The 27355-nt window shown below is 48.9% G+C and overlaps 14 protein-coding genes across 14 annotated transcripts; 7 read left to right on the forward strand and 7 right to left on the reverse strand.

Moving 5' to 3' along the window:
* Nucleotides 1-194: 194 nt before the first annotated feature.
* Nucleotides 195-1305, forward strand: F4813DRAFT_905 (uncharacterized protein). The gene has a single exon (XM_049249024.1). It carries the CDS (start codon nucleotides 679-681, stop codon nucleotides 1165-1167), a length of 489 nt encoding a protein of 162 aa, XP_049104500.1. The 5' UTR covers nucleotides 195-678; the 3' UTR covers nucleotides 1168-1305.
* A 68-nt stretch (nucleotides 1306-1373) lies between these two features.
* F4813DRAFT_340999 (mitochondrial carrier) lies at nucleotides 1374-2737 on the forward strand. Its single transcript, XM_049241260.1, has 2 exons — nucleotides 1374-1643; nucleotides 1744-2737. The coding sequence occupies exons 1-2, from the start codon at nucleotides 1550-1552 to the stop codon at nucleotides 2637-2639; spliced, it is 990 nt and encodes a 329-aa protein (XP_049104501.1). The 5' UTR covers nucleotides 1374-1549; the 3' UTR covers nucleotides 2640-2737.
* F4813DRAFT_341001 (ribosomal protein L22e) lies at nucleotides 2738-3587 on the reverse strand. Its single transcript, XM_049241261.1, has 4 exons — nucleotides 3452-3587; nucleotides 3313-3348; nucleotides 3051-3247; nucleotides 2738-2981 (listed from the first exon to the last, which is right to left on the reverse strand). Exons 1-4 carry the CDS (start codon nucleotides 3464-3466, stop codon nucleotides 2855-2857), a joined length of 375 nt encoding a protein of 124 aa, XP_049104502.1. The 5' UTR covers nucleotides 3467-3587; the 3' UTR covers nucleotides 2738-2854.
* Nucleotides 3588-4159: 572 nt separating this feature from the next.
* On the forward strand, nucleotides 4160-5825 carry F4813DRAFT_384122 (aldehyde dehydrogenase; the record flags this gene model as incomplete). The annotated part of the gene is made up of 2 exons (XM_049246029.1): nucleotides 4160-5339; nucleotides 5392-5825. 2 exons carry the CDS (start codon nucleotides 4160-4162, stop codon nucleotides 5823-5825), a joined length of 1614 nt encoding a protein of 537 aa, XP_049104503.1.
* A 428-nt stretch (nucleotides 5826-6253) lies between these two features.
* On the reverse strand, nucleotides 6254-7677 carry F4813DRAFT_341007 (uncharacterized protein). The gene is made up of 2 exons (XM_049241262.1): nucleotides 7401-7677; nucleotides 6254-7308 (listed from the first exon to the last, which is right to left on the reverse strand). Exons 1-2 carry the CDS (start codon nucleotides 7604-7606, stop codon nucleotides 6435-6437), a joined length of 1080 nt encoding a protein of 359 aa, XP_049104504.1. The 5' UTR covers nucleotides 7607-7677; the 3' UTR covers nucleotides 6254-6434.
* Nucleotides 7678-7879: 202 nt separating this feature from the next.
* F4813DRAFT_1085 (Pex24p-domain-containing protein) lies at nucleotides 7880-9792 on the forward strand. The gene has a single exon (XM_049238478.1). The coding sequence runs from the start codon at nucleotides 8134-8136 to the stop codon at nucleotides 9607-9609; it is 1476 nt and encodes a 491-aa protein (XP_049104505.1). The 5' UTR covers nucleotides 7880-8133; the 3' UTR covers nucleotides 9610-9792.
* On the reverse strand, nucleotides 9793-10789 carry F4813DRAFT_1086 (uncharacterized protein). The gene has a single exon (XM_049238480.1). The coding sequence runs from the start codon at nucleotides 10644-10646 to the stop codon at nucleotides 9975-9977; it is 672 nt and encodes a 223-aa protein (XP_049104506.1). The 5' UTR covers nucleotides 10647-10789; the 3' UTR covers nucleotides 9793-9974.
* Nucleotides 10790-11630: 841 nt separating this feature from the next.
* On the reverse strand, nucleotides 11631-13165 carry F4813DRAFT_1091 (isoprenoid synthase domain-containing protein). Its single transcript, XM_049238486.1, has one exon. It carries the CDS (start codon nucleotides 12938-12940, stop codon nucleotides 11765-11767), a length of 1176 nt encoding a protein of 391 aa, XP_049104507.1. The 5' UTR covers nucleotides 12941-13165; the 3' UTR covers nucleotides 11631-11764.
* Nucleotides 13166-14364: 1199 nt separating this feature from the next.
* On the forward strand, nucleotides 14365-15693 carry F4813DRAFT_1095 (cell division control 14, SIN component). The gene is made up of 2 exons (XM_049238495.1): nucleotides 14365-14950; nucleotides 15020-15693. Exons 1-2 carry the CDS (start codon nucleotides 14534-14536, stop codon nucleotides 15503-15505), a joined length of 903 nt encoding a protein of 300 aa, XP_049104508.1. The 5' UTR covers nucleotides 14365-14533; the 3' UTR covers nucleotides 15506-15693.
* On the reverse strand, nucleotides 15693-17598 carry F4813DRAFT_1102 (uncharacterized protein). Its single transcript, XM_049238502.1, has one exon. It carries the CDS (start codon nucleotides 17330-17332, stop codon nucleotides 15881-15883), a length of 1452 nt encoding a protein of 483 aa, XP_049104509.1. The 5' UTR covers nucleotides 17333-17598; the 3' UTR covers nucleotides 15693-15880.
* Nucleotides 17599-18268: 670 nt separating this feature from the next.
* Nucleotides 18269-19761, reverse strand: F4813DRAFT_1554 (uncharacterized protein). The gene is made up of 5 exons (XM_049239006.1): nucleotides 19484-19761; nucleotides 19195-19285; nucleotides 19038-19134; nucleotides 18714-18977; nucleotides 18269-18611 (listed from the first exon to the last, which is right to left on the reverse strand). Exons 1-5 carry the CDS (start codon nucleotides 19484-19486, stop codon nucleotides 18509-18511), a joined length of 558 nt encoding a protein of 185 aa, XP_049104510.1. The 5' UTR covers nucleotides 19487-19761; the 3' UTR covers nucleotides 18269-18508.
* A 998-nt stretch (nucleotides 19762-20759) lies between these two features.
* Nucleotides 20760-22690, forward strand: F4813DRAFT_1268 (Di-copper centre-containing protein). The gene is made up of 9 exons (XM_049238667.1): nucleotides 20760-21086; nucleotides 21174-21333; nucleotides 21388-21401; nucleotides 21455-21526; nucleotides 21639-21721; nucleotides 21776-21859; nucleotides 21926-22188; nucleotides 22244-22334; nucleotides 22381-22690. The coding sequence occupies exons 1-9, from the start codon at nucleotides 20968-20970 to the stop codon at nucleotides 22575-22577; spliced, it is 1083 nt and encodes a 360-aa protein (XP_049104511.1). The 5' UTR covers nucleotides 20760-20967; the 3' UTR covers nucleotides 22578-22690.
* On the reverse strand, nucleotides 22691-23867 carry F4813DRAFT_1143 (uncharacterized protein). The gene has a single exon (XM_049238537.1). The coding sequence runs from the start codon at nucleotides 23460-23462 to the stop codon at nucleotides 22803-22805; it is 660 nt and encodes a 219-aa protein (XP_049104512.1). The 5' UTR covers nucleotides 23463-23867; the 3' UTR covers nucleotides 22691-22802.
* Nucleotides 23868-25499: 1632 nt separating this feature from the next.
* On the forward strand, nucleotides 25500-26862 carry F4813DRAFT_341060 (uncharacterized protein). Its single transcript, XM_049241263.1, has one exon. The coding sequence runs from the start codon at nucleotides 25821-25823 to the stop codon at nucleotides 26688-26690; it is 870 nt and encodes a 289-aa protein (XP_049104513.1). The 5' UTR covers nucleotides 25500-25820; the 3' UTR covers nucleotides 26691-26862.
* The last annotated feature ends 493 nt before the right edge of the window (nucleotides 26863-27355 follow it).

Below are 27355 nucleotides of genomic sequence, written 5' to 3' on the forward strand. Positions count from 1 at the left end.
GACTATTGGGTGGCTTCTTTTTAATACTGTTGGCTGGATGGGAAACAATAAAAGCTGGGAGAGATGAGTGAGCTGCTTGTCATATTGATGCATTTGGAAAATTTACCCCCTTTTTGGTGAATTTTAATTCAGGGGTATTTAGTACTTGATGCTTGCAGGATGTCTGGTCAGGTTCCTCTTTATTTCGCCTTTAGACTTGTAGAGCTTCTCTGTGAGCTCAGTTGTCCATCTACTGGGTTACACTGTGCTTTGTCGGAATCTAACTCAGGGGTATCGCCAAACACTTAAATAATACCGAGGCCGATGTAATCGATGATCTATAAATTCCGGTGCATCTTGCCGGTAGATGGGGGATTTGGAGCAATGGCCCATTATGAAGTAAGTCGTCGCGATCACTAGGTATAGTTATCATGTCCTGGAAGCTGGTAAAACAGGTACCTTATAGTAAGACATGTTTAAAGAAAGTGTTCTTACTAACATTGGTGATTATTTCCGGTTGCGTCAGCGTCAGCATAACTCTCATAGCTTATTCCAACCCTTATCTGCTCGAATCCTGTCAAACGAAAATTTGCCATACCGATTGTATGCATCCTCATTCTCAAACTTAATAACCATTTTCATCACACACGCCAAACAGTAATTAAATCAATTTCACATTTCACATTTATACTACTTAGGATGTTTCAAAGAGCACTGACATTCCCTCTCAATATCGACAAGCCGACAACTGGAAACAGGAACAAGACATGGACGATAGCTGAAATATGCCCATTCTCTAACGCGGAACAGAAGCGAGTGTGCTATCCAAACCTGGAACCATGGACACCACGAGATGGACAACGGAACCTGTCTGGCGAGTTAGAAAATACTATCAAAGAGCTAAGAACAAGGGATGGGTTTTTAGGGTCTAGAGAAAGTCTACGAGAGAAGTGGTCCATTAAGTTTGAAGCCGCCAATAGACGGATGGAAGGGTCTAATATAGCTGCCGTGCCGACTATCATGGTAGTGGCCTGGGACGAGAACGACCGCGAATATAATGCCGAGGATGAGCAGTTGTGGGACGAGGCATGCAAGGACATAGTCAACTTCCTGAGAGATAACGGCGCTGCTTATTTCGGAGTTGAGATAATACACTGGGACAGGCTAGATTATCAGGTTGTGACATGAGCTTGCACTTACATATTTACGTCTTTCCCAACGTTTACAGAGATGGGAAAGGGGGATATTGGATATTGGACTAACGTCGAGAGGATCGACGATACATTCTATTTTATGAATTTAATATTAATGCTTAAACCGATTTCACAATTTCCATGCATTAATAACAGACAATTCCAATTGGCCATGATTTAAAACTTTAATACCCAAGTCCACGGCACGGACCGAGAACTTGCATCTTAAACCCGGCGCCCGATCTCGGCTCCGGAACTTGCCTAACCCGGATTCGATATCGAATTCGAAGAAAAAAAAAGCATAGACGTCACTACTCCTCCGACGTAAATTTAACTTTCCTTCCCTTCCAATGTAACCCAGCCCGCCAGCCCGTACAATGACGGCCGACCACAAGCAAAAGCCGGCAGAGGGCAACAAGAACTACAAGGGTTTCGTAGCTGGTGTCTTCTCCGGCATCGCCAAGCTATCGGGTAGGGCCCTCTTCTTCCTCTTCTTCTTCCTCTTCTTCTTGCGACATAGCAATGGGAAAAAGACAATACAGTATTAACGCATGTGATATACAATCTACAGTCGGCCACCCCTTCGACACGATCAAAGTGCGCCTACAAACCACCGACCCAACACGCTTCAGCGGACCGCTGCAATGCGTCGTACAAACGATCCGCAACGAAGGCGTGCGCGGCCTGTATAAAGGCGCCACGCCCCCGCTCGTCGGCTGGATGTTCATGGACTCCATCATGCTGGGGTCGCTGACCGTCTACCGCCGCCTGCTCGCCGAGCACGTCTTCTACCGGCACCTGACGCCGCACTCTCCCTTAACGCCGCCGGATACCCGGCCCGAGAAAGAGGGCCCTATCGCCGCCACCTCGCACGCCGCAGCGCATCTGCCGTCCTACGGCCACGGGCTCGCCGGCGTTCTAGCGGGCTGCACGGTGAGCTTCATCGCGGCGCCTGTCGAGCACGTCAAGGCGCGCCTGCAGATCCAGTACTCGGCCAAGAAGACCGAGCGGTTGTATTTGGGGCCCGTGGACTGTGTACGCAAGATCTACGGCGCCCACGGCGTGCGCGGCATCTACAAGGGGCTGTTTTCGACGCTGATATTCCGGTCCTTTTTCTTCTTTTGGTGGGGGTCCTACGATGTTTTGTCGCGTCTCTTACGAGATCGGACGAGTCTCGGCGTTCCGGCTATCAATTTCTGGGCAGGCGGGCTGAGCGCTCAGGTCTTCTGGCTCACGAGCTATCCGAGCGATGTTGTTAAGCAACGGATCATGACAGATCCGATGGGTGGGAAACTTAATGACGGGACGCCGAGGTTCAAGACTTGGCTACAGGCGGCGCAGGCTGTTTATAGAGAGGGCGGTGCTAAAGGGTATTGGCGAGGGTTTTTGCCGTGTTTCTTGAGAGCATTTCCAGCCAATGCTATGGCTTTGGTGGCCTTTGAAGGCGTTATGAGAGCATTACCATAATAGACGAGATACCAAGCATTCATGGAGCTATACAGCCCAAAGGTTGAGAAAGTGTGTACAGACAAAATCACAATAAAGAGGTCAAATATTTGCTGGCAATGGCGATTTTATTCCTGGGGATTCAAGTCTATGTGTCATAGCATCGAAGTGCCTGTCCTACGCAGAGTCCATGCACAATCGCCAATTTCCCCCATTCGTCATAATTCCATGTCCATTCAGTCCTCATCGTCATCAGCCTCGTCGTTAACGACGTTGAAGAACTTGAGCTCATAGACACCCTTGGACGTAGAGACGACGCGGAGCCAGTCACGGAGCTGCATCTTCTTGAGGAACTTCTTGGTCCTAAATGTGACAAGCATTAGCAACTTTATATTTGGTCATGTGTGCCGTGGAAAATCGAGTGGAACTCACAGGTACTTGAGGTATCTGCCGGAGAGCTCGTTGTGAGCAATAATCTCGATCTTGCCCTCGCCAGCCTGCTGGATGACGATGGCGTCGCCGAGGTTGCCGGTGCGGCCGTCAACCTTGATCTTGTCCTGGAGGAACTTCTCGAAGGCAGCGGTATCGAAGATCTTGTCGCTGGCAGGCTGCTGGGCGTTGATGACGAACTGAGGCGCATTGTAAGAAACTTGTGTGTTTTGCGACAGGATCGGATATGAATGGGATAACTTACCTTCTTCGTCGTCTTGGCCTGCTTGCCGGACTTCTTCTACATGATGAAAAATTGACCTTAGCCTACTGCTTCACGCCATCATCTCGCTGATTGCCAGAGAGACTGGGCCAACAGCAAAGCGGTGTCATGTGATACATACTGTTTGGGGAGCCATTGCTACTGAGTGTGATTATGAACGCAAAGAGGTCGAATCCTGCGTCTGTCGATTGAGGTGGTTGAGGGTTGAATGTTGCCGGCGAAGCGTTGCGATTGATGTTAGAGAAGAAAAAAAAAAGTTCGTTGAATTTTGATAAGGACATTTTTGGTGTATGGAAAACGTAGTGGGGCTCGGTAGGCTGATAGGGCAAGCTAAACTGGTCTGTGCTTTTACATTAGGTACGTATCTGGTACAATACCTTTCTAATCTCACAGTATGACTTACAGTGTGAAATACGTACTTGTAGTCCACAATTCGGAGAGGTCATGGCTTGACCCTGCAGTCGGGATTATTAGGTATTGTATTTATGGCTTGCATAGGTACCTGCATGTACAATACCTAGGTTTACAGGCCGTTGTGGCTTGCGTCTGCAGGCCGCAGCTGAAGCCCATACCTCCTAAGAACCTCGGCCCAGTTTACCCATGTATTTACTTGGCAGGTTCGAGATTCATATAACATTGGGTGAAACTTGGAATTCTTTTATAAATACAGAAATGCCAATAAATCTTCCATTTCTATTGTCTATTTCGTCAATTTATCATTTGTAGCTCCGAGGAGAGTAAATAGTTTTCATATCTCTCTCTCACTGTGCCTAGGTCCTGTATGCCAACTTCTTTTATTATTCCGATATCGTCGATTTCTACCACTATTATGACATCTGACATCAAGATCCCCGCCTTTGAGGCAACGCCCATCGACAGCATTCCTAAGATTGCTGCTACAGTCCGCCAGTCATATCAATCTCAAAAGACCAAAGATGTCGAGTGGCGGCTTGTACAGCTTCGAAAGTTGTACTGGGGTATCACGGACTACAGTGAGAATTTCCAGGCGTCTTTGAAGAAGGATTTGAATAAGTCGCCCCACGATGCTATCTTGTCTGAAATCCACCATTTGATCCAGGAACTTAACCTGGTTCTCAAAAAGCTGAAGGACTGGGTAAAGGACGATAAGGATATCGAGTATGCCTGGACCTTTTCAGCCATGAAACCACGTATCAAAAAGGAGCCTCTAGGCGCTGTTCTAATTATTGGCCCCTATAACTTCCCTCTAGTGCTTAACGTCGCTCCGCTCATTGGTGCTATTGCGGCTGGTTGTACCGCTGTCATTAAGCCTTCTGAGAGCGCTCCTGCGACTGCCATGGTATTGAAGGAGATGATTGAGAAGTATCTTGACCCCGAGTCGTTCTCCGTTGTCAATGGAACAATCCCGGAGAGCACTGCCTTACTAAATGAGAAGTGGGATAAGATCTTCTACACCGGAGGTCCGACTGTTGCGAGAATCGTCTCGAAGAAGGCCGCCGAGACCCTTACGCCAGTTGCTCTCGAGCTTGGAGGTCGAAACCCTTCGTTCATCTCCAGATCTACCAACTTGGCACTGGCCGCAAGACGTCTCATGTGGGGGAAAACGATCAACGCCGGCCAAGTTTGCTTATCGCAGAATTATGTGACCGTTCAGAAAGACTTAGTCGATGACTTTATCAAGCATCTCAACGCAACCTACAAGGAATTCTACCCCAACGGTGCTAAGGCGAGCTCGGATTATGGCCGTATCATCAATGAGCAGCAGTTCGACCGCATAAAGAAGATGCTCGACACCACCAACGGCAAGATTGTCTTGGGCGGAGAGACGGATAGATCTGATCTTTATATCTCACCAACCGTTGTTCTCGTGGACTCTACCGACGACCCCATGATGAAGGACGAATCTTTCGGTCCCGTCTGGTCTATTATTCCCTACGATACCGTCGAGGATGCCATTAAGATCATGAATACGGTTGACTCTACACCTCTAACGGTTACAACTTTCGGATCCAAAGCCGAAAATGAAAAGAGTGAGTGTCTATACCTTTGCCGTGCTAAAACCGTACTAATCATACCCGGCAGTCCTCAGCCAAGTGACTTCCGGTGGTGCCACTATCAACGACGCATGGATGCACGGCGCGGTACCCACGCTGCCTTTCGGAGGCGTGGGCGAGTCCGGCACGGGCTCGTACCACGGCCGAGCGGGATTCGACTGCTTCACGCACCGGCGTACGATAGTCGAAGTACCGAATTGGATGGACAAGCTGCTACGCTCACGGTATCCACCCTTCTCGGCGCCCGAGTTCAAGCGCCATATCTGGATGACAAGCGCCAAGCCTAATTTCGATCGCGACGGCAAGCCCCTTTCCGGTCCCGGCTACTGGCTCTGGCTCATCTTCGGCCTCGGCGGCCCCACTGCCAAAGGTGCGTTAATGAGGTGGATTATTCTCCTTACCTCGGCGTATGCCATATTTTCCCGGTATCGACCTGGGCGCGGTCTTGAATTTTGGAAATGATATGATGTTGGTGTTTGCGGCTCCCTTCATGTAAGAAGCGTCCGGATGTAAGGGATATCATTTCCAAACTCTCCTCGTTGTTATCTAATCCGTTGACTTTGGCTTGGCTAACTACGGTAGTAAGATTAGGTAATGCCCAACGAGCGAAGCTCTGATTTGCACTCTGATGTGCTGGATCGAATTTCAGTTGTATACCTATGTAAGACGGTTACGCATATGACGAGTCTATCTCGAGTATCGAGTTACGCTACGTTTTATATGTGTATAGCAGTGTTCCTATTAGGATTGAATGTGTGGTGGTATTAAGAAAAAGTGTCTATAAGGAGGAATGGGGACTGAAAGTATATAATTATGATGAAAATAGCCAATGAGCGTTTCTGATAGTAAATATCTTACAGCATTGAACGTAGTATAACTACCTTTAACTAATGTGCAAATTGATGGTATCTCACTCCTTAACATTTGTATTTTTTCAGTATAGCTGTCTTAGTGACAGGTACTCTCTTATAACGACATATCTTGCATCAAAATATGCCAACGTGACAGATTCACACAACCAAACCATTATTGGTTGCTTTCCCTTGCTGACCTGCTGGCCTTGGACCGTCCCTACCGCCCCACAAGGGTATCAGCCAGTCGCCGACCTCGTTCACCTCCAAGATATAGCGTTTCCTCGCCATCACCATCGGCTCTTGCCATCTCGACCGCTTCATGATAACCCGTAACTACCATTTCTTCGTCCACACGCAAGCCATGCTCGATAAGAGCATTGATAACACCCCTAACACGCGCAATCTCACGCATCGTGCCAGGCGGTATCGCATCGTTCTGGCTCGAATACACATTCAGTCCCACGCTCTCCTCGATTCGTGTGATCCCCGGCCCTGTGCCCTCGGATGCCGCGCCCTCGCCCTCGACATGCTTGCTGACCCAGATATACCCGTTTACGCCCAGCACGATATCAATCTTCTCGGCATCATCCGCGGCGGCACCCCCACCGCCCACGGCCCGGCCCACATCCAGCACGAAAGTCTGCCGCTTGGCGCGGATAACGCCGCCGCCGCCGCCGGTGCCGCTAACCGCCATGAACACGCCGTTGCGCAGCTTGCCGAAGCGCAGGCTGCGCGTGTGCAGGACGGCGCCGCCATCCGAGTACAGCTGCTGGACCTCGGCGACCAGCAAATCGCCCTCGCTGAAAAAGGTCCGGATCTGCAGCTCGTCGGTCTCGGTGCGGCGGCGCTGGATGCCGCCGGGGAGGTTGACGGCGCTGAGGGGCAGCTGTGCGAGCAGCGAGGCGCCGACGTCGACGCGCCAGCGCTTCGCTTGGACTTCTACGATGCGGCCGACGACTAGGTCGCCTATCTCGGGGGTGTAGCGCGCGCGGAGAGGGCGCACGGAAAGGAGCTTGTTGGTTCTGGAGAGGGTGCCTGCTACGGAGGATATTATGGCGGGGGGGTCTGCGGTTGTGTATGTGCCGTGGCCGCTGCGAAGAAGAAGAAGATATACAGTATTAGCTTTCTGTCTGTCTGTCCTTGGTACTAGTATGCAATGGTGGGTATTGTTGAACCGTCTTACCGCATCCATTGAGGGTCTTCCGTGATCACCTCGCCGGGAGTCACGATCGAGTCGTCGCCTGTCCGTCGAGCTCGCTTGGTCGGGCGCGTCATGGAGATGTCGCCTTCCAGGTCGACGCCGCCCTCCGAATCTGACTCGGAATCGTAGTTTGCATCTCGGGGGCTGTGCGCCGGTAGTAATGCCGGTTGGAGGATTGTGATTGGCATTTTCCCGGAGGTGGTATGTGACAGACAGGTTTATGTTTCGTTACGTTGTTGGAAACATTTTTGTCTTGAGCTTCATGGACCCCTGCAATTCCCAAAAATGCATGCAGCATGCCCCGCTATCCTCTTAGTGCCTTCAGCCCTGTCGTGCCTGCTATCGATACGCTAATCAAACCCGCTAATCAAACCCACCACGTATTTCTTAGGTAAGGCTAGGTACCTATGTATTATTAGGCAACTTTGGCATGTGATCCATTTCAACTCATTGTAGCTCATCTCACGTATTCCATAATTTCAGCTTCTTATCTTCATAATACAGTATTCATCAAGCTGAACATCGTAGCGTTACCATATCTCTACGACATATAATGTTAGAGCATTGTCCAAGCTCTCGTAGCCATACTGGCTAAGGTCAAAGCTTTCCCCAAGCTCCCTGGATCTTCGACTTACGTCATCGTGAAGCCCGGCATAACGCAAACAGACGAGCCGTTTCAACAAATATTATAGCAGTATCGCGTTCTAGAGTTAAAATGGATAACTATAGTTCGGATGTCTTCGCCAACCGTGACGAGCCCATCCCAACTATCGTCCTTGACGGTTCTTCGCCACCTGGACCGCGTACACCTTCAATTTCGGGAGACCACTCCGATAGCGAGACTCCGTCCCGGCGCAAGGGTCTCCGCGGCCGCCTCTCGGCTTTCAAAGAGAAAACCAAGATTCAGGACCAGCTAGTCGAGAAGTTGTTATCTCAGGTGGTGCCCCTCGACGACACCCAGTTTCCCCAGGATGAAGCCTCTCAAGAGCCTAATACTCCGGGCGCGGACCGTCCTAATTTTAACCTGACTACCATGTCCAACAATTTCCGCCGCTTCAATGCTCGTATCGGAGTTGTTTTTGTCTTTCAAGCCCGCATAATCCGTTTACTTTCTTGGAGACGACCTACACATACCATCTCCTTTCTCGCCATATTCACATTCGTCTGTCTGGACCCCTATCTCCTACCAATTCTTCCCTTGACAGCTCTCCTCGTCTGTGTCCTGGTCCCGAGCTTCGTAGCCCGCCATCCCGCAGCCGAATTCAGCTTGTCAAGTGAACAAGCGATAGGATATTCGCCCCATGGACCTCCGCTAGCCCCTGCAATTACGGTCAAGCCTGTCAAGGAGTTGAGTAGGGACTTTTTCCGCAACATGAGGGACTTGCAAAATAGTATGGAGGACTTCAGCCAGCTCCACGACAATATTATAAGGCTAGTAGTACCACGGACAAATTTCAGTGACGAAGCTCTGAGTAGCGCCTTGTTTGTATCCCTATTCATCGTCTGCGTCTTCATGAGCATTGCGTCTAATATACTACCATGGCGATTGATATTCTTATCTATCGGTTGGGTGGTTATATGTGCTGGTCATCCTGCTATTCAGCGGCAGCTTCAAGCTGCACACGAGAAGCATATACATCCACAAGAGGAGAAAGCTAGAGGCTGGATAGAGCAGTGGGTTGATCGCGATGTCATACTCGACAACGCGCCAGAAGTCAGGGAAGTGGAGATTTTTGAGCTACAGCGCCTCTCAAACGCGGGTGAATGGGAACCATGGTTATTCAGTGCGGCACCCTACGACCCGCTGTCGCCACGACGCATCGCCGGAGATAGACCAGTTGGCACACGTTTCTTTGAAGATGTACTTCCTCCCAAGGGCTGGGAGTGGAGCGAGAAGAAATGGGCTCTGGATCTCTGGAGCCGTGAGTGGGTGGAGGAGCGTATCATCACAGGCGTCGAGGTCGAGACCGAGGGCGAGAGGTGGGTTTACGATATATACGACGAGCAGGCGGGTGAAAAGGTTGGAGTAATCGAACAACCTACATCAGTCAAGGGGAAGGAGAAAGCAAAGACCCCACAGAAGCCTAGTTGGGAAGAAGGAGAGGATAGCGACGGCAGGAGAGGCGAGTGGAGGCGGAGGAGATGGGTACGGTTGGTAAAGAGGAAAACCCTCACTGAAACACCTATATAATCGTTTTATTCCGAATCTTGAATAAGAGTCGACCACAAAGTATATTGTTCCAACAGCGAGGTGTGATACAGAGTTCTTACGACTACGCGGACACAATTTCTCTAGCCATTAAGGAGTTTCACATAGACATTAAACATTAGAAAACATATAAGGAACTACATTCATACGCCAGAGATGATACACCGACCAAATAACGCCGTTTAGGGGTAATTTCAAATTACAGTGTTTCTACGTACTTACCAAGTATATACCTAAGCTAAAGAGCGCGTCGTATCCAAGTCTAATTAGAGACGCATTATCTCTTCTCAGGTTCCAGCGAAGTCGTAATCACGCTCAGGGGAAGACTATTACTTACGTATTCGAACTTACGGCCCACCTGTATTATTCGTACCGCCCGCGTTGCCCGTGGTGGTCGCGACGGGCGAACTGTAATGGCCCCAGAACCACTGCCAGTCGGCGTCAGGACTCGACGCGAGCCCCCTCCTATCAAGGGCAAACATATGCGGCGCCGTAACCCTGACTCCGTTCTCCACAAGCCAGCGGGGGATGGCGAGATCATCGCACAGCTCGACAGCCCAGTTCATATACTGCTCGCCCATGTCCGCCAGCGGCGGGATCACACGCATATCGAGCATGACCCGCAGCGCGCCGAGGTGGTTCGCCGAGATGGCGTATGCAGCGGCCGGCCTCAGAGCCGACGTTCGCGACCCCTGGATCGCCTCGGGATACACGCGGTAGTAGCGGTCGACGAGCCGCGCCACGACGTGCACCGGCTGTTGCGTCCGCAGACTCCAGTACAGCAGCGGCTCGTAGCGTGCGGGCCACCGCCGGACGCACGATCCCGGGCCGCCGATTATGTTGCTCCAGAGGATGCGCGCGTCGAGCACCACGCACACGTACAGCGGGTCTTCGTGCTCCCACAGGGCGCGGCAGGTTCGCGCTAGGTGGAAATAATCGTGTGGTGAGGTTATGTGCTCGAGGATCGAATCGAGGACCTCGGTGGGGAGGCGGAGGAGTGGTGATGGGTTTTGCGACATGGCTGTCAGATTTGATTTAGCTACCAGCTAACCTAATGGCTTGCTTCTTGGTGTTTCTTTGTCTATTGCTGTCTTAGGTATGTTTAGAGAACAATGGGTTTGGCGTGCTAAGATGAGCTGGAATGTGGGCTATTAAATACGGCTTCGATGCGGTTACATTGTTCTTTGTCGTGACTATTGTTCTTGTATGGCGATATTGTCTTTGGACAATGTGCTCGTGTTAACGACGGGCCTGCGCAGATACTGGCGTGGTGTTTTGATAAAACTATTGTATATTGATGCTTCCATCAAGTATAAGCGAAACCAGATATCTGCTCCCATTGCCGGCATGGTTTGTTACGTATTAAACGATGGGATATCTATATATTTGTATCTAAGGCATATCGTAAAAGAAAGCGTCAATAAGTGCGTTAGGGGTAGATCTACTAAGATTGGGTATATAAGAGGCGCGCAGCCCCCTCGGAAGAGGATAGAAGGGTGGACGTTAATAGTTTTTAACTATTATGGCATTCACTCTATGTATGACACCAACCAACGGTATTTATTTAATAGAGCGGATAGTAGATGGAATGAGACGGTCTTAACTACGTATTAAGGTCTAAGTATTGATATACATTTCTTCCTAGCTTGAAAGGAGTTGTTTTAGAACGATAACCTTGGTATGGGAGCTTAGGTACCTAACTTATAGGAACTCCCAAGTTACCTCGACGAATTTCCTGATATTGGTCCATATAAGAATGTACTACTACTACATCCCGTTCTTTATATTATTATATTATGACTCGTATTGCTCTTGTTGCGCTATTCTCACTTGTATTCACATTAAATCGTTTATAACTCAAAAACTCTGAAGAACCCATCCGAAGTCTTACGCCCTTAAAGGCCAATGGTAACATAAGGGCAGAGTCACAACAATGTAAACATAAGTACCTATATTTCGCATTTCTTATATATTTGAAAAATAGGAAATGAGGGTATCCTAAGCCGCACCGAGCTCGCTCCCGCAAACCTCCCCACCCCAATAGGAGAGTATGAATTATAGATCCTCTATACAGCCCCCACCAAAATTCCAATAGACAATTCGTCTTTTCATCTTCTCGTCAAGTCGTACCGCCCGTTCATATTACCAGCTTATCCAGGATCTTATGCATACCCATGTTCTTCCCCCTACCGTCGTCAAGCTCGTCTGTCATCTTTCTCGCCCTCTCAACTAGGATTGCTATTACTTTTTGAGTGTACTCGAAGCTTCCCGTGCTCTCCATATACTTCACGGCATACCGCTTCACCTCTTCGTCTGTTGTCCTCTGCTTAAGGATGTTGAGGAGCTGGAGGTTTGACGGGTTTGTGCGTATGCTATGGATGATCAGAAACGAGAACTTGCCCTCAGTCAGATCTTCACAAAGCCCCTTGTTCTGCCCGTACTCGGGGCTCGACAAGTTCCTGTAGTCATCTTGGATCTGAAAGAGAATGCCGAGCAGATTGACTAGGGGAACACAGTCGATGAGGATAGCTGATTCGGCCTGCATAAGCTTGATAGCCAAACGGAAGAGCCCTCCGGTTTTGTTTCCGACCATCTCGAGATACTCTTCCTCGGTAGGGCAGGTGAGTGTGTCACGCCAGAAGAGATCTAACCCTTGACCGCGGTGAAGGTTAAGTAGCTCTTCCGTAAACACACTAACTGCCTTCGGGTTCTTTAGTTTCTGTAGTTCTTGCAAAGCGCAGAAGTAGACGTAATTGGCCGAGTTTATGGTTTGCGCCGTGCCGAAGATGCTGTGGGCAACAGGAAGACCCCTCCGCAATAGCGAACTGTCCTCGACATCATCGACAAGTAGAGATGCGGTATGCAGCATACCAACAACTTTAGTAATGACATCGAGACTTTCTTGGGGCACCTCTAGCAACGCATTGAAGGAATTGACCATGAGGGTACGGAAGTCTTTCCCGGGATGGGCGAACAGGTAGTCGAAGGGACCCATTAGTACCTTTTCCTTCTGCTCTGTCCACGTTTTCCGCGAAGTGTAGTTCAAGTCCTCCGTCTCATAGCGCGCAGGGTCTTGAGGGCCAGTAGCATGCATGCCTGTGATAGGAACAGCAAAACTGGAGAAGCCTCTTTGATGACGGTTGTTATTCTGACCTAACCAGTCTGATTCTGGAACGGGGCGTAGAACAGATTTGACGGGCGGGAGGGGAGTAATGTATCCCGTAGAGGAAGTCCTAGGAGGGATGGCATTGGGCGATTGCAGTGACGCAGAGCTGCTAGATACAGGGCTGTTACTATTGGCGTTAGGAACCATGGTTTCAAGGTAGAGGTTCCCCTCTTCTTAGAAGAGAAAGTTCCTATATGTTGATTAAGTTTCCTAATGGTGAAGCAGATGTGTAAAGGACAAGCTGGATTTATAGTTGGCTAGCTCTTCGCCGGCGCAAACTATAAGTGGACGGGGCTAACGGGGGATTTAAGGGGACGTGCCGAGTAGAACGCGGCGCAAATCAAACCAATTAGGTTGGGTATAGGTTGGGTAGTATATCTTTATTTGCTGACTTTTAGAAATAATTATCATGTGAATGTGGGTAGTATCGAAATATAAAAACGAGTAGAAATATGTTGGTATTAGGTTTATTGATCATTGATTATCGATAGTCCTAGATTCAGATGACGGCGATCACAAACAGCAATCAGCAGAGTCGAGGCGCAGTGATGGATTGCGCGGCTAGCCGAAACAGACAGACACGGCAGATATGTGACCTTTAAGTAGGATTCATAGATGAGACCGTCAGGGGTGATTGCAGAAATAATGTCAATAAAAAGAAGAAAAAGAAATTTGGATTAACTTCTTTAGGTACGGTGGTCATTCGAGGTTGAAGCTCACTGTTACGATTTTCACATGTGGTGAGATCCATATGGTAACAATTACATAGTGCGATGAAAAAAAAAAAAAAAAAAAAAAAAAAAAAAGTTACGGATCAGGTACCTTAGGTAGGTACTCATCCATGTTTGCAAATCTCAAATATGTCAGTCATGTTTACCCCGCATCACCTGCCATCCCCAACCTCTGGTCTGGTATCGATCTTGTACCTTATCAATTGACATACGCTAGGTTTAGGTACATTAGGTACCTAGGTACATCCGTACGGAGCTCCTACATGTACGTTTTCAATTGTCTTAGATTTGCAGCATGGATATCTTGCTAGGAAATGAAAAGCTTTTAATACGTGTCATATATGATTTAAATGTTAAATGCAATCAAATTCTATCCCACTTAGATGTTGTTATAAAAGGAGTCTTATTGCTTCAATGCTGTTACATATGCACATACATATACCTTTCTGTAAGGTATGTTACATGCATGCTGATAGGTGGGTGGTAGCTACCTATGTAGCCCTAAGGAGGAGTGAACCCGAAATGCACTTACCTAAAACTAGGACAGGGATAGTTGATTAACTAGCTGGATTTGATAGCTGGATGGCAGGACGGGCTGCCGAAACTACTGCCCTACCGCCGTTGCTGTGTTAACGATAGCTCCCCACTTAAACACTTGATAAACCCTTGAAACTATGTAGCACTCCAAAACCCAGTTACCAGCCTTGCATGTTGGTTCTTTTTCCTCTTTTTTTGATCTTTGAGGTTAGAAGATCATTCCAATGTAATGCCCCAAATTATTCTCTTCGTCCTTTTGTATTAACAGTCTACCGCCGTAACTAAAAACCAACTTTGGCGTATTTTTTATTTTTTTTATTCTTCCTCTTTGACCTCGACTCTTATCTCTTATTTCGCATCTTGTCGCATCGCATTCATCATATCATACCTACCCAGCCAGTTTAGCCTCGTCATCTTATCTTACCGTACCGAAAGCCACTACAGCCACCAGAAGCACAAGCAACCCTAAAAAATGGAGAACCTCCTATCCCTCGCGTTCGACAATCTCTCATCTTATGATAGCCTTAAGATCCGCAAGGGTCTACGTCAGGTCGAGGGTCTACTAGCCAATATTTGCCTGTCGCGGTCGCAGGGTAAAGAACGTCGCGGTTCTGTCATTGCGCAGCAGCAAGATGACCAGGAACCGCTTCCCCCGAAGACCCTCGACGAAATCACCGACGACCCGGCTTTTTACGAATTCTTCAAACTTCAGGAGGGATTCGAATGGAACGTCGCTATGCGCCTGGTTAACACTCTCGACCGCCTCCTAGCCAGGGGTAGCGACGGCTCCAACGACCTCCTAATACTAAGCGCACTAGATTTAGTTCAAGGTGTCATGTTGCTACACCCGCCGAGCAAGGCCATCTTCTCGCGCGAGATGCACATGAACGTATGTCTACATAGGTATTCTTATTCTATTTGGTTACCTCAATGCTAACTTATAATCCCCCCCCGATAGCTCCTCCTCGACCTCCTCGAGCCAGACTTCTGCCCAGCAATCCAATCCGCCACCGTCGTAACTCTGGTCACCGCCCTCGTGGACGCGCCGCGCAACACGCGTACATTCGAAGCCCTCGACGGCCTGCTGACCATAACCTCCCTCTTCCGCAACCGGTGCACGAGCCGCGACGTCAAGCTCAAGCTCGTCGAGTTCTTGTACTTCTACCTCATGCCTGAAGTGCCCTCCATCCCTAGCGCACGCGCCGCCCAAGAACTTGGCGTCCCACCCTTGCTCCAGCGCAGCCCTAGTAAGCTTGCAAAGGCCTTTGCATTTGCTGGTGCGGGAAAGGGGGCGGCGGACGGTGCGCGCCCGAAGTCTGCAGAAGACAGCGAGACCAGGACTCAAGAGGAGAAGCAGGCGCTGCTTGGTCGTCATCTAAGCAGCGTACAAGAACTTGTGGAAGACTTACGGCAGAATACGCCTTTTGGGGGTGTTGTGATGTAGCGCAAAACTCGGGCCTCGTTTTAAGCTATCAAATTACGATTACGTTGCGGAATGCTTCATTTTTAAGGAGTTGAGGTGGTGCGATCTACGAAACTAAGTTGGAGGGTACTTGACCTGGCTCTCTTTTTGCCAGGTAGATTTGGTTAGGACAGTGGAATACGTGGAAGGTAGACGATAGTAATGTCTAGTGCAGCCGCACAATGTTTACGCTCGGCGTTAGGAGCAAAGGCAAGGAAGGCAAAGTGAGGCGTTTGTCTGCAGACTGAAGGGTATCCAGTCGTATTCATTTATATTAAGTTCATATGTTAGGTACTCGTTACAGTTAGGATTAGGGGTAATATACCAAACGTCCATCATATTCCACCAATTAGGTATTCATTCATGCCCACTCTTCTCTACTTTCTGATTTGGATCTGGCGGGGAGAGTTCCTGGGCTCTATGCCGCTCTGCTTCGTCAAAAGTCATGGGTACTGGTGAGGTTACGGGACTCCCATAGAGCTCATACGCCTCCTGTTTCTCTTCTTTGGTCGCTGCAGCACCACTCGCAATAGAAACATTTTCTGAAATACTAGATCCGTCGTTGTCACGTAGTTCCGCCCGCGCTTCCCTCTGCGTACCAAGCTCAACCGGCCGGACGATATCCCCCGGAGCGTCCGGGTAGCGATTAGCAGCTCTTGCGGCTTGGTCAGTGAACCCGGGACTTGACCTGGACTCGAAGCCTTGGACCCTGCTGGGGGTGCTGTTATCCTCGCGGTCTGTATAAGGCCCGGGGACGGCATCAGCTCCAAAATAGGGGTACGCAAGCCCGTCTTCATGTAGCCGTGGCCTCATGCCCGTCCTACTTGACGGGCTCGTTATATCTGACATGGCAGCACCCGGAGGGATAAAAGGTCCCGTAAGATCCGGCTCGTCTCGTCCGGACCCCACCAGCGTCCCACCGTCGCGGCGCGATTTGGCCACACGCCGGCGGTGGATCCAGAACCACGTCACACCGCCGATGATAAGTGATGCGCCTACGGCGACACCGACTCCTATACCAACTCTAGCACCCTCCGAGAGCCCCTCGTTGCTAACAACGGTCAGGTTGGCTGCGCAGAGTTGCGCCGTCGACGTCGCGGAGACTAAGCTTGATGTGCAGGTGCTGCCAACATTACAGCACCCGCCACCGGTGGAACAGGCGATGCAGCCTGATGAGACGGGAGTGATTTGAGATTTAGATGATGTAGGTGGGTATAAGCATTGACTGTTGGAGCCGCAGCTCGCTCCGAACGGGCAACACTGGCCACCAAAGGCCCCTTGGCAGCTGAAGGAAGTGCTGCCGCATGCCCGTCCGCAGCACGCGGGGGTTACACTAGTCTGCTCTACGACCGTCGTCTTGGGCGACGTTGCGACTGTCGTAGATGTGGTTGCGGTGCCGTTGCAATATTTCAAATCTTCAGGGCATGGCGAACCGCACGTCGTTCCCAGACTGCAGCATTTCGGCTCCCAGTTCTGGTTCAGAAAACAGTACCGGTCATTGCTGCAGCACCACAGCGCACCTATGGGTCCGAGTTCCAGACAGTTGTGGTTGCCTGTCGAGCATTGCGCTACCTGATCCTGGCGCTTTGCCTTGCCGGGAAATAGCGGCAATGCGGGGATCGCAGGCATGCCGTCTACGAATTGGCGGGGCCCGAGGCCGGGGTTGTAGGCGCCGGTGGATTGAGGGAATAGAGCCGCATTATCTAGTATAGCCAGGTTCTCGTAGGCGGCCGCATCGGTGGTAGTAACGAGGGCTGCGATGAGCAGCATGGCTGCGGCGGTGATGGTAGGATGATGATGGCGCCTCATTGTGTAAGATAGACCGCTGTCAGGGAGACAGCCAGCCGTGTAAACCTATGATCGAATGCACATATAGTAAACTTGGTGTATAAGTAATTATACTGACTATACACGTATGTGTATAAAACTACTACCTGAAGAATTTAATCGTCAAGAGCAAGAAGAAGTTTATTCCAATACCTTTCATAGCAATATGTACAGCAAACTCGACGGACAAAGAGAAAAGTCAGTAGCAATCACAACATTTGATCAATCCGAGCTAGACTGTAGAATACGAAAATCGAAGCTAGCCTACCCTATTGGCGGCCTGCCCACACAGACTCTGCATATTTCTTCTCATTTGTGCGGGAGCCCATTGGGCTGGATGCGCAGTGAGATTTTGGGGGTTGGTGGCACCAACAGATAAGTCCGTCATATAGAGTAGAGGTAACCAGACAAGTGAGATAGCCTGCAGGATATGGTTACATCGTATCACAATCGGGTTAACCAACAAGCTGTGATGATGATAGTGCCTCAAGAACATGGCCAATATGGCCTTGGCGAAGGACGAAAACGACGAGTTCCCGAGTGTATGTCACTTGAGTGGTTAGGGGTAGCTTTGCAATTACTGGTAGCCGTGATGGATATAAAATGTCTTGGGTGATCTAATGCAAGGTACCGTCTCGTTGGCCTTACCACATAATCAATTAAAATGGATGTGTACATATTTATTAGATGGGCATTATTCAGCTTATATGTAATATATATTACTCTAATAGAAGAACTCCCGTACTATGTGCGACGACATGTACGATAATTAAAGGAACCTAAGATCAAATCTTTAACCTAGAAAGTTAACCAAGACACCCAGGTTTATTGGGTCTTAGGTATTATTATTACAAAGGGAATGTCCGGTTGAAAGGATAGAACAGTAAATATAATACCAGTAGTTAACGGTTTCTGCATCCCCTTACGCCCCTACACCTTCACGTCCCAACACACCAAAAGATATATCATACAATAGATGCATCCCCATCTTTTATTGGCATCTTATTCTTTTCCATTTCTAATAATACGATCGCATATTGGCTTTCACTGTCCATCGCGGTACGACTCTCCCCCTCTCTTCCATAGACTTTATTCACTCCATTACTCCTAGTTACGTTTCCATTCTGGTTACCGTTGATGCTTGCCGTACTGGCCACATTAAATCTGGAAGACGTAAAACGCCCAATTCGCAAGATTACTTGTACAGCAGGGAAGCAGCCGCACCATAGGCCGATATGGCTCTCGAGGTTTGTCCAAATTCCTAGGGAGGGGATGTTATAAGTTCTGTAGGCCTGGCGGTGTCAGCCCTGATAAATAGGGCTATGTGATAGGTAGTATAGCTCGGGGAAAGGATATAACGCACGTAGCTTTAGTGAAGTCCAGCTTCGATATTATGACCACACGCCCAGCCCCTATAACTACCGCGGACAGTCCGACACTAAAAACCAGTATAATCGGAATCATCTTCTTGGACCACAACATGTTGGCACATATCATCCAGATAGGTAATATAAGCAGAATTACGTCTATAACAACGCCTACTATGCCGTGTGCTACCATCATGCTATTATGGATATTGGGATCGACACAATTAAGTCCTTTCGTCGTCGGAGACTTGAGGATATCCCTATACTGACATGTTAATATTTAGCTAGGCAAGACTTATATATTTAAACATGCGACCTACGAAATTGGACTACACTCGAGAAGTCTGTATAAAAAACAGCCCACTGTTTGAACGAGAATTACTAACGCAACAACCCATGAGATTATGCTAATATTCCCTAGACACCATAGGTTTAGTACTGAGGAGTATATCTATAAATCATGGTTTGAATACTTACTATCTTGGATAATTCGAGGCAAGAAAGCAAGAATTGCAAACCTCACTATAGCTACCGTCCAAAAGTAGACCAGCGTCTGAACCGTCAACGACTAGAAATCGATCAGCATCAAGGAACATGATATGGCAACTCTGTATAACTAAATAGAAATACACACCGCGAAGAATCCAGCCTTGACTTCCTCCGATGCAGCGCCTACTTGGATTTCTCTACCAAGGAACTCAGCTTCCAAGCACCATTAGCATCGCAGTCCCAGTGTCGCGTCATCCCACACAAAGGCCATACATACCATTAATATCCATCCCAGACTGCACAACAAGCAGCATCTAACCCCCACCAATCAGCAGACGTTCCCCGAAGCCGCCCAACCGGTAGTCGCCAGCAAGACAGCAGAGCAGGGCTTACATAGGCAACACCCGCGAGCGCGTCGTCGAGGCCGGGGGATTTCGTGATCGCTACGCGGACGAAAAGTCTGACCGCGTAGAATATGGTCGAGAACCCAATCAGCCACCCGTTGATGCCGATCTCCTCCCTGCCGTGAGGGTCCGGAGCGCCTCTGGCCTCCATCGAGCGCGTGGGGGCGTGGGTAGCTAGCGGGCGAGCGAGTGTCCTTTGCCCAGAGCCGAGGTAAGGAGACTACGTAGACAGCGAGGCTTCGACCCGAAGCATACGGAGCAAGAAGTTTTACCTGTGTGTATGTATGTATGTATGTATGTATGTATGGCTAGGACGCAAAGGCGATCCCGTCTCTCCTAGCCAGTTGACGGGGCTTGCGTTTCGCCTAAATACAGCTACGGCTTGCCCCTCGTCTCCCTGGATAGAGCGTTCCAACCAAGGGGTCGACTAATTCCGTTTGCTAGTTGCATTTTGTTTGTTAGTGGTAAGATGCGCGTGCGCCCTGCCGTCTGGCCCGCTGTCATTATGTCTGTAAAAACCGGCCCGCCGCCTTGGTCCGGGTGTCTGTGTGTGGAACACCACGAGGCGTGATCGACATGGCCCCCTCGTGGCAGGTGAATCGAGGGTCCTAGCATCCAGAAGGGAGAATTTGCTTTTTGCAAGGGGGCGATGTGTGTTAGTCGAAGCTAGTCCGTCTATCACGGGGAATTTCGTGGCGCTCTGTCTTCCGGGTTTAAGGATCCGAAACTTCGGCCTTGGTAAGCCTTGAAGTGCACCTATCCATATTTTGCTGCTGCCGTCTCGTATGGTAGGTCTTTGACCTATTAGTTTCCGGGTTGAAACATTGGTATAAGTTTGGATATCAAAGTTTCTGGTGCGAGGATTAATATGTATGTGCCGCGTCCGCAGGTGGAGATTACTATGACTAGTTGTTGGAGGAAACAGCCCGTCGTACAACATATTATTATCAGCGATGGATGGGTCAGGGGCTGCTGGTTAAAAGAGGTATATTAGACACGCTTCCCAGCACAAGCACTCATGTGTCGATACACGCTATGAAAACACAGGTTCCATTAAAGCCTTGTCCATAGAGTCGTACATAATTTGCTTATTCGTTGCTAGTTAGCCATTCTAGCTAATGTTTGGGATTGTGCGCTCAGATATCCCTTGCGTTGCTGTATAAAATTTATCTTAATCTAGAACCCAGCATAAGCACATCTCTAGTAGGGTTAGTGCAGAGCAACGCACACCCACGAAGTGACTTATACGGTCTAGTTCAAGAGTGATGGTTTATATAGGGTGGCTTTTTTTTCTTCTAATTCCCAAGATGCCGGGTGCTCATCATTCCCAAATTGTCTACCTGCAGATCGTATCACCATGTTGACCCTTACTTCATTCGTTTATATCACTTTTATGATCATAAATATGGTCTCAGGCCGAATACGATCGAAACGATCTGAAGAATCGTGCGGGACATCATATGTTAGGAACGACTGGTCTGTCTAGCCGTCCATTGTCTTTGCTAATTGTGACGGGATGGACATACTAGCAGACCACCGGCTAACTAGGTAGTAATCTAAAAGGAGAACGCTATCACAGGACCAGAGATTGGATTTCATATCGGCTGTAAGATGCCTTCAGTCTAGATCAGGGGAGACATCTGGCACATTCGCTGGAGTTAAATCTCGATACGACGACTTCGTAGCATTGCATATTAGCCAAGCAGACTACATCCATTGGGTCGTGAGTCCTCGCCTTAATTATTATGTTTAAAGCCGGGAATTAATATGCTCCAAGGGACATTTCTTACCGTAAGACTTGCTGCCTTCCCATGGCGGCTCCTACGTATAATTAATGTGATCAGATGGCACCGATACTTCTTATGGCTATTTGAACAAGCTCTCCGAAACGAATGTTCATATGAGGGCTCTGTACCGTAGGTATTCCTCTATCAGGTAGATTGAATACGGGCTTGTTAACTTGTGAAGATACTGGGGTCCGTGCCGTAAATCTTCGTTGCAGAGGAAGAGATATGGCTGATGAATAAGAGCAATAGACTGGACACAAGATGCCGTTGACGAAGCTTCACTCTTAGGCTCGCCAATTTTCGACCCCGAATATGGGTTTGGAGGTAAAACATAAGGCCCCAGGATCCCCTGGAGAAGATATACTGAGCGAACATAAGGCAACGGCGATTACATAGAGGACATTAGTGATTTTCCGGACGAATGGGTAACAGACATAGATATACCTGGGAGATCAGGAGGTGGTGAGTTATCTCGTCTTTGAACATACACACACCTTTAAAGCAGTTGATTTAATAGAATAATTCAAGGATGCCTTGCGAATGGGCCATTTGCCGAAACCAACGCATCGATGGGACCTGGGAGGCATACCGAATACACCCCTCGTTGTATTCGACGAGACTTTAGCCTTTGGTTGATGTTGCGAACACTAAACGCCGATACGGCAAATTTCGTCCTGGACGCAAGTAGCTATTTCGAATTCGAGCACCGGACTGAGGGTCTCACCCTTGGCATTTTGGGAGTGTCAGTCCACAGTGGTGGACACCTAGGAATCGGGGGCATGCTTGGCGATGTAAGAAAGCCACAATCAATGCCTCTCTTTATATGACTGATGGTATATTACTTAGATGGCGAACACTTGGTCCTCGACGGTCGACCCGATCTTTTGGGTTCATCATTGTGCCATAGATCGTCTATGGGATATCTGGCAGCGAAAAGGTATGCATCACCTGGGTCAAATATCCTTATTGCTAATCTTAAGGAGTAGACTGGGAATCCAGGAGGTCGGATATAGGGGGTCCTGATACACAGTGGGCATATCCGTACAACTATTTTGGCGAAAAGCCTTATACGAACGTCACCCTGGACTTTGCAATGAATTTTGGTGACATAGGAGGGATGGTGAATATTCGCGAAGTTATGGACGTACAGGATAGCCCATTATGTTTTGCATACTCGTGAACATGAAAAGTCAATGGTCTCGAATAAGGCGAAGAAGAGAACGCTTCACGATTGACTCTCATGAATAGGTGGAGTTCTCATTTGGGAAAAAAGGAAAAATTGGATTGGTGAGGATGTTTCTGGTCTAAGGCTTCCAATTGTAATCTAATATGTGGTCGGCGTACGTGCAAACTAGATAGATGATAATAGTATCATAAAGGAAGTAGTTAAGCGGCTGGGCTGTTCTTAGATTGCAGCCGACAGTCCACTAGAAAAGGCCGCTTCTTCATCCCACCACTTGAGGAATTCATGCATCTTCTCGGTTTTTGCTTTAGCAAGCTCTCGTCCGACGTCCGTCTTCATCATGCTCTCGAGTTTTAGTAGCTTATCGTGGAAATGCTGGATAGAATCTGCCATGGACGCTTTAGTCCGAGCACCTGTAAATGTGAAGACTCTTCCGATCCCAATAGCCCCAATAGCATCGAGCCGATCGGCGTCCTGAACAACTGCTAGTTCAGGGTGAGACTTGACGAGATCCTGGACCCGAGCTGGATCCTTGATTTCACTCGAATAGCTAACGCCTAGGCAGACTGTCTGAACCCGGTTCGCAAGTTGCTCTGCTGCACCTAGAGAGAGAAGGAGCTCGTATACCAGGGTTGAAGCATCTTCGCCCAGCTTTAGATATTTCTTGTCTCCTACATCGTGCAGAAGGGCGCTTAAGATGACAACTTGTGGGTCTCGCGTAGTTCTGCCGGGTGAGTGATCATGGATGTATTTGGCAAGTCCTACAACACGTTCGATGTGGTTGAAGTCATGAGAGCCGTCGTAATTCGACATGTAGGACCTGACGTACGCAGTGACCTCGGTGACGAGGCTTTCTTCTGCGGAATGACCCGTTGTAATCATGATGACGTTCTATCGGGACGCCCGGCTAATGCGCTTCGACTTATTAGCCCATGTCGATACGCGCTTGTTGATACCCTACGTACATATTCTTCATCAACGGGACAATTTACTACAAGTCGAGATCGTCTACTCATAACATTTGGATAGATTTACAAGGACTAATAAGCGCCAGAATCGCGCTAGAGACTGCAATAAGACCCGCACAAGACTTATTAGCCGAGTTAGCGAACTTCCTAAGAAAGGAATAAACTACCATCAGTGTCCACCCTTGCTTTGAAAGGAAGGGCGGGAACCGATGGGTAGTGGAAAGTTCCAATCTAGGGGCGATCTTGGTGGAGAGCGGGCTCGTGTGGACGGTGGACGTGGGTTCGGTGATGGGGTTCCAAAGAGGAATTAATAATTCCTCCAGGTTATTCACGATTTTTTAGTGCGTGATCACCAAACTTGCATCTGCGATTTTGTTGCTTTGCATCGACGCGCTGTGCCAAGGGGGAGTCATGTGATTAAGGCTAATCCTCCGGACCATTCAGAGGTTAGGACATCCCATGTCTGTTATTGCATACCTAGGTTATGCATGGTTATGCATAACGCTAATGCATGCACTATGGTATTAAGCGCTATCCGGGATTTTCCCGGCCGCGGATCCAACTTTTTCCCTCCACTTTACTGCACTTTGACCAGGTTCAAGTTAAAATTGCTAATTCTCCATTTCCCCCTCTTTCTTGCTTTTTCTTGCTTCTGCAGTAGGGCTGTCAGCATAGGGCATGGAGCCACCATCCCACCAAGATACATAGCGATACTGATAAACAAGAACAACCTAGTTCGAGATGGGCCGTTACTTCGGACTATCACGGCCGCACGGTGGATTTTCCTTATTATTTATCCCGCCTACCCGCCGGAGCTAGTAGTGACATGACCTGCATGAAGTTCAACCTAGACTCCGTCGCCGTCGCCCGGCTAGACAGCAACGTAGCGATAGCTAACCGAACTATTTGGTATCCGCTAGTTAGAGCTTGTTGAAGTTCTAGACTTACTAAATCCTTCCCGAAAGGTAGGGAGGGTATGGTGGAGAAGTGTACTTACCCATCCATCGATCCTTCTTGCGCGTCCGTCATCGCTTTAGAGGTGAGAGAGGTGATAGAGATGACAGAATCCATTCTCTTTTTCCTAACTAGTGGATAATTGATCATCCTAGTCATGGCCTCTATCCAATTGTGATATATGCCTTACATCATATTATATTGCCAATTCGAATGTTATCTTGTCGAATTTCTACATCAACAATCACCTCTTTTAGTGGACGCTGTCAATGGGCGAAGCTAACCTAAGCTGAGTAGGTGGAATTGCATCACCTCACCAATGAGGCCTTCATGATGGCCTGCAGATGAGAGTGCAGGAAAATCCGCAGGAAAATCCACGCATTCGTCTACATGGACCACATGGATCTAACCATGCTGGTTTGTTGAGTCCGAAGTTGGCGTCTTGAACAAACAGGAAGAATATGTCGATAGAGCAGAGCTTTCTTCCTCTCTGATTCGTTTGCTGCAGCACCTCGATGTGTGATATGTGACTGGCGAAAACTGGTATTGGCTGCCGGCATGTGGCTATCGGCCAATCATTACAGGGGTTTAGACGCCCAGTCGCCTTTTCCCGACTAGCTTGGCCCTGTTTCCCGTCCAGTTTCTATTTATTCTTCAAAATCGGTATCCTTGTACCTACGCTTCTATCAGTCCCTCCACTCTGGATTAACCGCCAGCTATGCAGTCCGGCACACATCATCTTCGTTGCACCGAAGACTGGAATGGTTTAGGGCGGGAGATGAGTGCTCAAGTGACATTATGTCGAATTAGATGTGTGCTACCGGCCAAACAGAACCTACGATCCCATCCCTGATGCTGATGGGCGGCCCCGCACATCCAGCTGCCGTGGCGGCATCTTGTCCGCACCGCAGGCTGGGAAACAAACCAACCGTGTTGGTCTTGATATTAGGTCGCACCCTTGGCTTCTCTATACGGCCGCCACTCATATAATACGACACAGCCTGCCTCTGTCGTTTTCCTTTTCCTCTCTTTCTTCTTCAGCAAGCACTCAAACACCAAAAGCTAGTTTCTAGTTTCTTCTAATCCCTTTTTTTCTTCTTTTTTTCTTCTGCCTTTCTAATACACAAGAGCTGTGCTCTTACAACTTAATACCCAAAAACGAGAAAATCTATACACAACAGTAGTTGCCGGCCAACTATACCCCTAATTCACTACCGCTAAACCCCCTAATAGAACGAGAATCTAGCTTTTACTTGCTCAAAAAGCCCCTTGAAATTTTTTAAGAAACGACAATTTTTGCAATAGCATATTAATCACAATGTCGACCATCCAACTGTCATTCTCTCTTCGCGTTTCTTCTGGCATCAAGTCCGTTCATCTGCTCGGTTCTTGGGATAACTACGTTGGCCAGATCCCCCTTTCCAAGGACAAGACCTCCAGCAAATCAGGTTCGTGGAAGGGCACTTTCCGATTTCAGGGCAATCTCGAGGCTGGCCAGCGATACTGGTACTACTACATCATCGATGGATACCACATCTCGCACAACCCCAGTGAGCCGTCGACCGTCGAGCCCACTACCGGTCGAGAATTAAACATCCTTGACGTGCCCAAGTCCGGCAAGTCTTCATCATCAAAGTCCCACAGCTCCAGCAAGAGCTCGTCCAAGCACACATCATCTTCGTCATCATCCAAGGACAAGCACCGGTCTTCCAAGCGCCCTTCTTCCCTTGACATTCCTAAGGGCCGACCCCTCTCCGTCTCGCAGATCGTGGCTCCCAAGCCCATGTCTCCCCACGCCACCCGTCACATCCTAGATGCTGACTACTGCGACGACGAGACCATCGAGGAACTTACCGCACGCTTCGGCAGCGCCGGTTTCGACGAGGAGGACATTGTCACAGACTTCTCCAGCTCTCCCGTCTCCTCATCCGGTTCCAGCCTGTCCTACCGCTCTGACAGCTCATCGCCAAGCTCATCGCTTTCCGGTTACAGCACACCCGCCTCAGACTGCAGCAACTGCACTTGCGAACGATACGGTATTACTCGCAAGGGCGACCGCGTTAAGATCGACTGTGGCGGTACCCGATGCGGCTTCAGTGACGATGATTCCTCCTCTTGCTCCAGCGGCGACGAAGAAAACTACGTCCCGCGCAACTCCCGCCGAAACGGCATTGTGGTACGCGCGTAAAGACTTGCACCCCTTGGGGGGTCCCACCAAGCAGCACATAATAATACGCCAGAAGGCCGAAGATACGAGATATCGAGGCTGTTCGTTCATTAACGGGCACAGAGCGGCAAATTTTCTCTTCGCTCTGCTCGTCCAGTTGTTCCATTGCATCAGCACGGGTTTTTTTTTTTTTGCGGCAGACCCGGTCATAAGCTGGTTCTTATTGATCAAGTCCTGCCGCACCCGATGCGCCTACCCATCAGGGTCGATGCTACGGCCCCCACGATTGAGATCGTCGAGAGACGAAATCCGATCGTGCGATCGTTTCGTATGTTTCCGACAACATATATGAAGCGGTAGTTTCTCCCCGAGACTAGCCCGCTCTAGCGAAACACAGCGAGACCGTCCGCCGGGGAGCTGAACGGCGACGGCTTTTGGGGATGTTAAAAAGAAGAATTAAATAGAGTGGTCTCGGATTCGGCCTACTATGAAGGTCTGGGCAAGCCACACTGTAAATAATCATTCCTCTACCTCTAAAAAGGAGAGACCTATGGATGGATTGGGAAGGCAGAATTTTGTCAATTATAGCTGCCACCGCAGGGTGGATAGAGGACTGTTGAATCTATTCATCAAACTTGAAACTACTCTTCGTGAACCGCGACCTTGTGACAGTGACAGTATTAAGT

The sequence above is a fragment of the Daldinia decipiens genome (assembly GCF_022478715.1).
Source record: "Daldinia decipiens strain CBS 113046 unplaced genomic scaffold F4813scaffold_1, whole genome shotgun sequence".
In the NCBI taxonomy this organism is placed as follows: domain Eukaryota; kingdom Fungi; phylum Ascomycota; class Sordariomycetes; order Xylariales; family Hypoxylaceae; genus Daldinia; species Daldinia decipiens.

Excerpts from the sequence above, each read along its gene's own strand:
- F4813DRAFT_341060 (XM_049241263.1), top strand. The coding sequence starts at position 25,821 with ATGTCGACCATCCAACTGTCATTCTCTCTTCGCGTTTCTTCTGGCATC.
- F4813DRAFT_1554 (XM_049239006.1), bottom strand. Across the intron at positions 19,135-19,194 it reads GCCTCGAATTATCCAAGATA|GGAATATTAGCATAATCTCA; the intron begins GTAAGTATTCAA and ends TATGGTGTCTAG. Across the intron at positions 18,978-19,037 it reads CTCGAGTGTAGTCCAATTTC|GGATATCCTCAAGTCTCCGA; the intron begins GTAGGTCGCATG and ends ATGTCAGTATAG.
- F4813DRAFT_1095 (XM_049238495.1), top strand. The coding sequence starts at position 14,534 with ATGGAGAACCTCCTATCCCTCGCGTTCGACAATCTCTCATCTTATGAT. Across the intron at positions 14,951-15,019 it reads CGCGCGAGATGCACATGAAC|CTCCTCCTCGACCTCCTCGA; the intron begins GTATGTCTACAT and ends CCCCCCCGATAG.
- F4813DRAFT_1268 (XM_049238667.1), top strand. The coding sequence starts at position 20,968 with ATGTTGACCCTTACTTCATTCGTTTATATCACTTTTATGATCATAAAT. Across the intron at positions 21,722-21,775 it reads CCCCGAATATGGGTTTGGAG|GCAACGGCGATTACATAGAG; the intron begins GTAAAACATAAG and ends AGCGAACATAAG. Across the intron at positions 22,189-22,243 it reads TCGGGGGCATGCTTGGCGAT|ATGGCGAACACTTGGTCCTC; the intron begins GTAAGAAAGCCA and ends TATATTACTTAG.
- F4813DRAFT_1085 (XM_049238478.1), top strand. The coding sequence starts at position 8,134 with ATGGATAACTATAGTTCGGATGTCTTCGCCAACCGTGACGAGCCCATC.
- F4813DRAFT_1086 (XM_049238480.1), bottom strand. The coding sequence starts at position 10,646 with ATGTCGCAAAACCCATCACCACTCCTCCGCCTCCCCACCGAGGTCCTC.
- F4813DRAFT_905 (XM_049249024.1), top strand. The coding sequence starts at position 679 with ATGTTTCAAAGAGCACTGACATTCCCTCTCAATATCGACAAGCCGACA.
- F4813DRAFT_1102 (XM_049238502.1), bottom strand. The coding sequence starts at position 17,332 with ATGAGGCGCCATCATCATCCTACCATCACCGCCGCAGCCATGCTGCTC.
- F4813DRAFT_1143 (XM_049238537.1), bottom strand. The coding sequence starts at position 23,462 with ATGATTACAACGGGTCATTCCGCAGAAGAAAGCCTCGTCACCGAGGTC.
- F4813DRAFT_1091 (XM_049238486.1), bottom strand. The coding sequence starts at position 12,940 with ATGGTTCCTAACGCCAATAGTAACAGCCCTGTATCTAGCAGCTCTGCG.
- F4813DRAFT_340999 (XM_049241260.1), top strand. The coding sequence starts at position 1,550 with ATGACGGCCGACCACAAGCAAAAGCCGGCAGAGGGCAACAAGAACTAC. Across the intron at positions 1,644-1,743 it reads CGGCATCGCCAAGCTATCGG|TCGGCCACCCCTTCGACACG; the intron begins GTAGGGCCCTCT and ends TACAATCTACAG.
- F4813DRAFT_341001 (XM_049241261.1), bottom strand. Across the intron at positions 3,248-3,312 it reads AGGCCAAGACGACGAAGAAG|TTCGTCATCAACGCCCAGCA; the intron begins GTAAGTTATCCC and ends AATGCGCCTCAG. Across the intron at positions 2,982-3,050 it reads GGCAGATACCTCAAGTACCT|GACCAAGAAGTTCCTCAAGA; the intron begins GTGAGTTCCACT and ends TGTCACATTTAG.
- F4813DRAFT_341007 (XM_049241262.1), bottom strand. The coding sequence starts at position 7,606 with ATGCCAATCACAATCCTCCAACCGGCATTACTACCGGCGCACAGCCCC. Across the intron at positions 7,309-7,400 it reads GAAGACCCTCAATGGATGCG|CGGCCACGGCACATACACAA; the intron begins GTAAGACGGTTC and ends TCTTCTTCGCAG.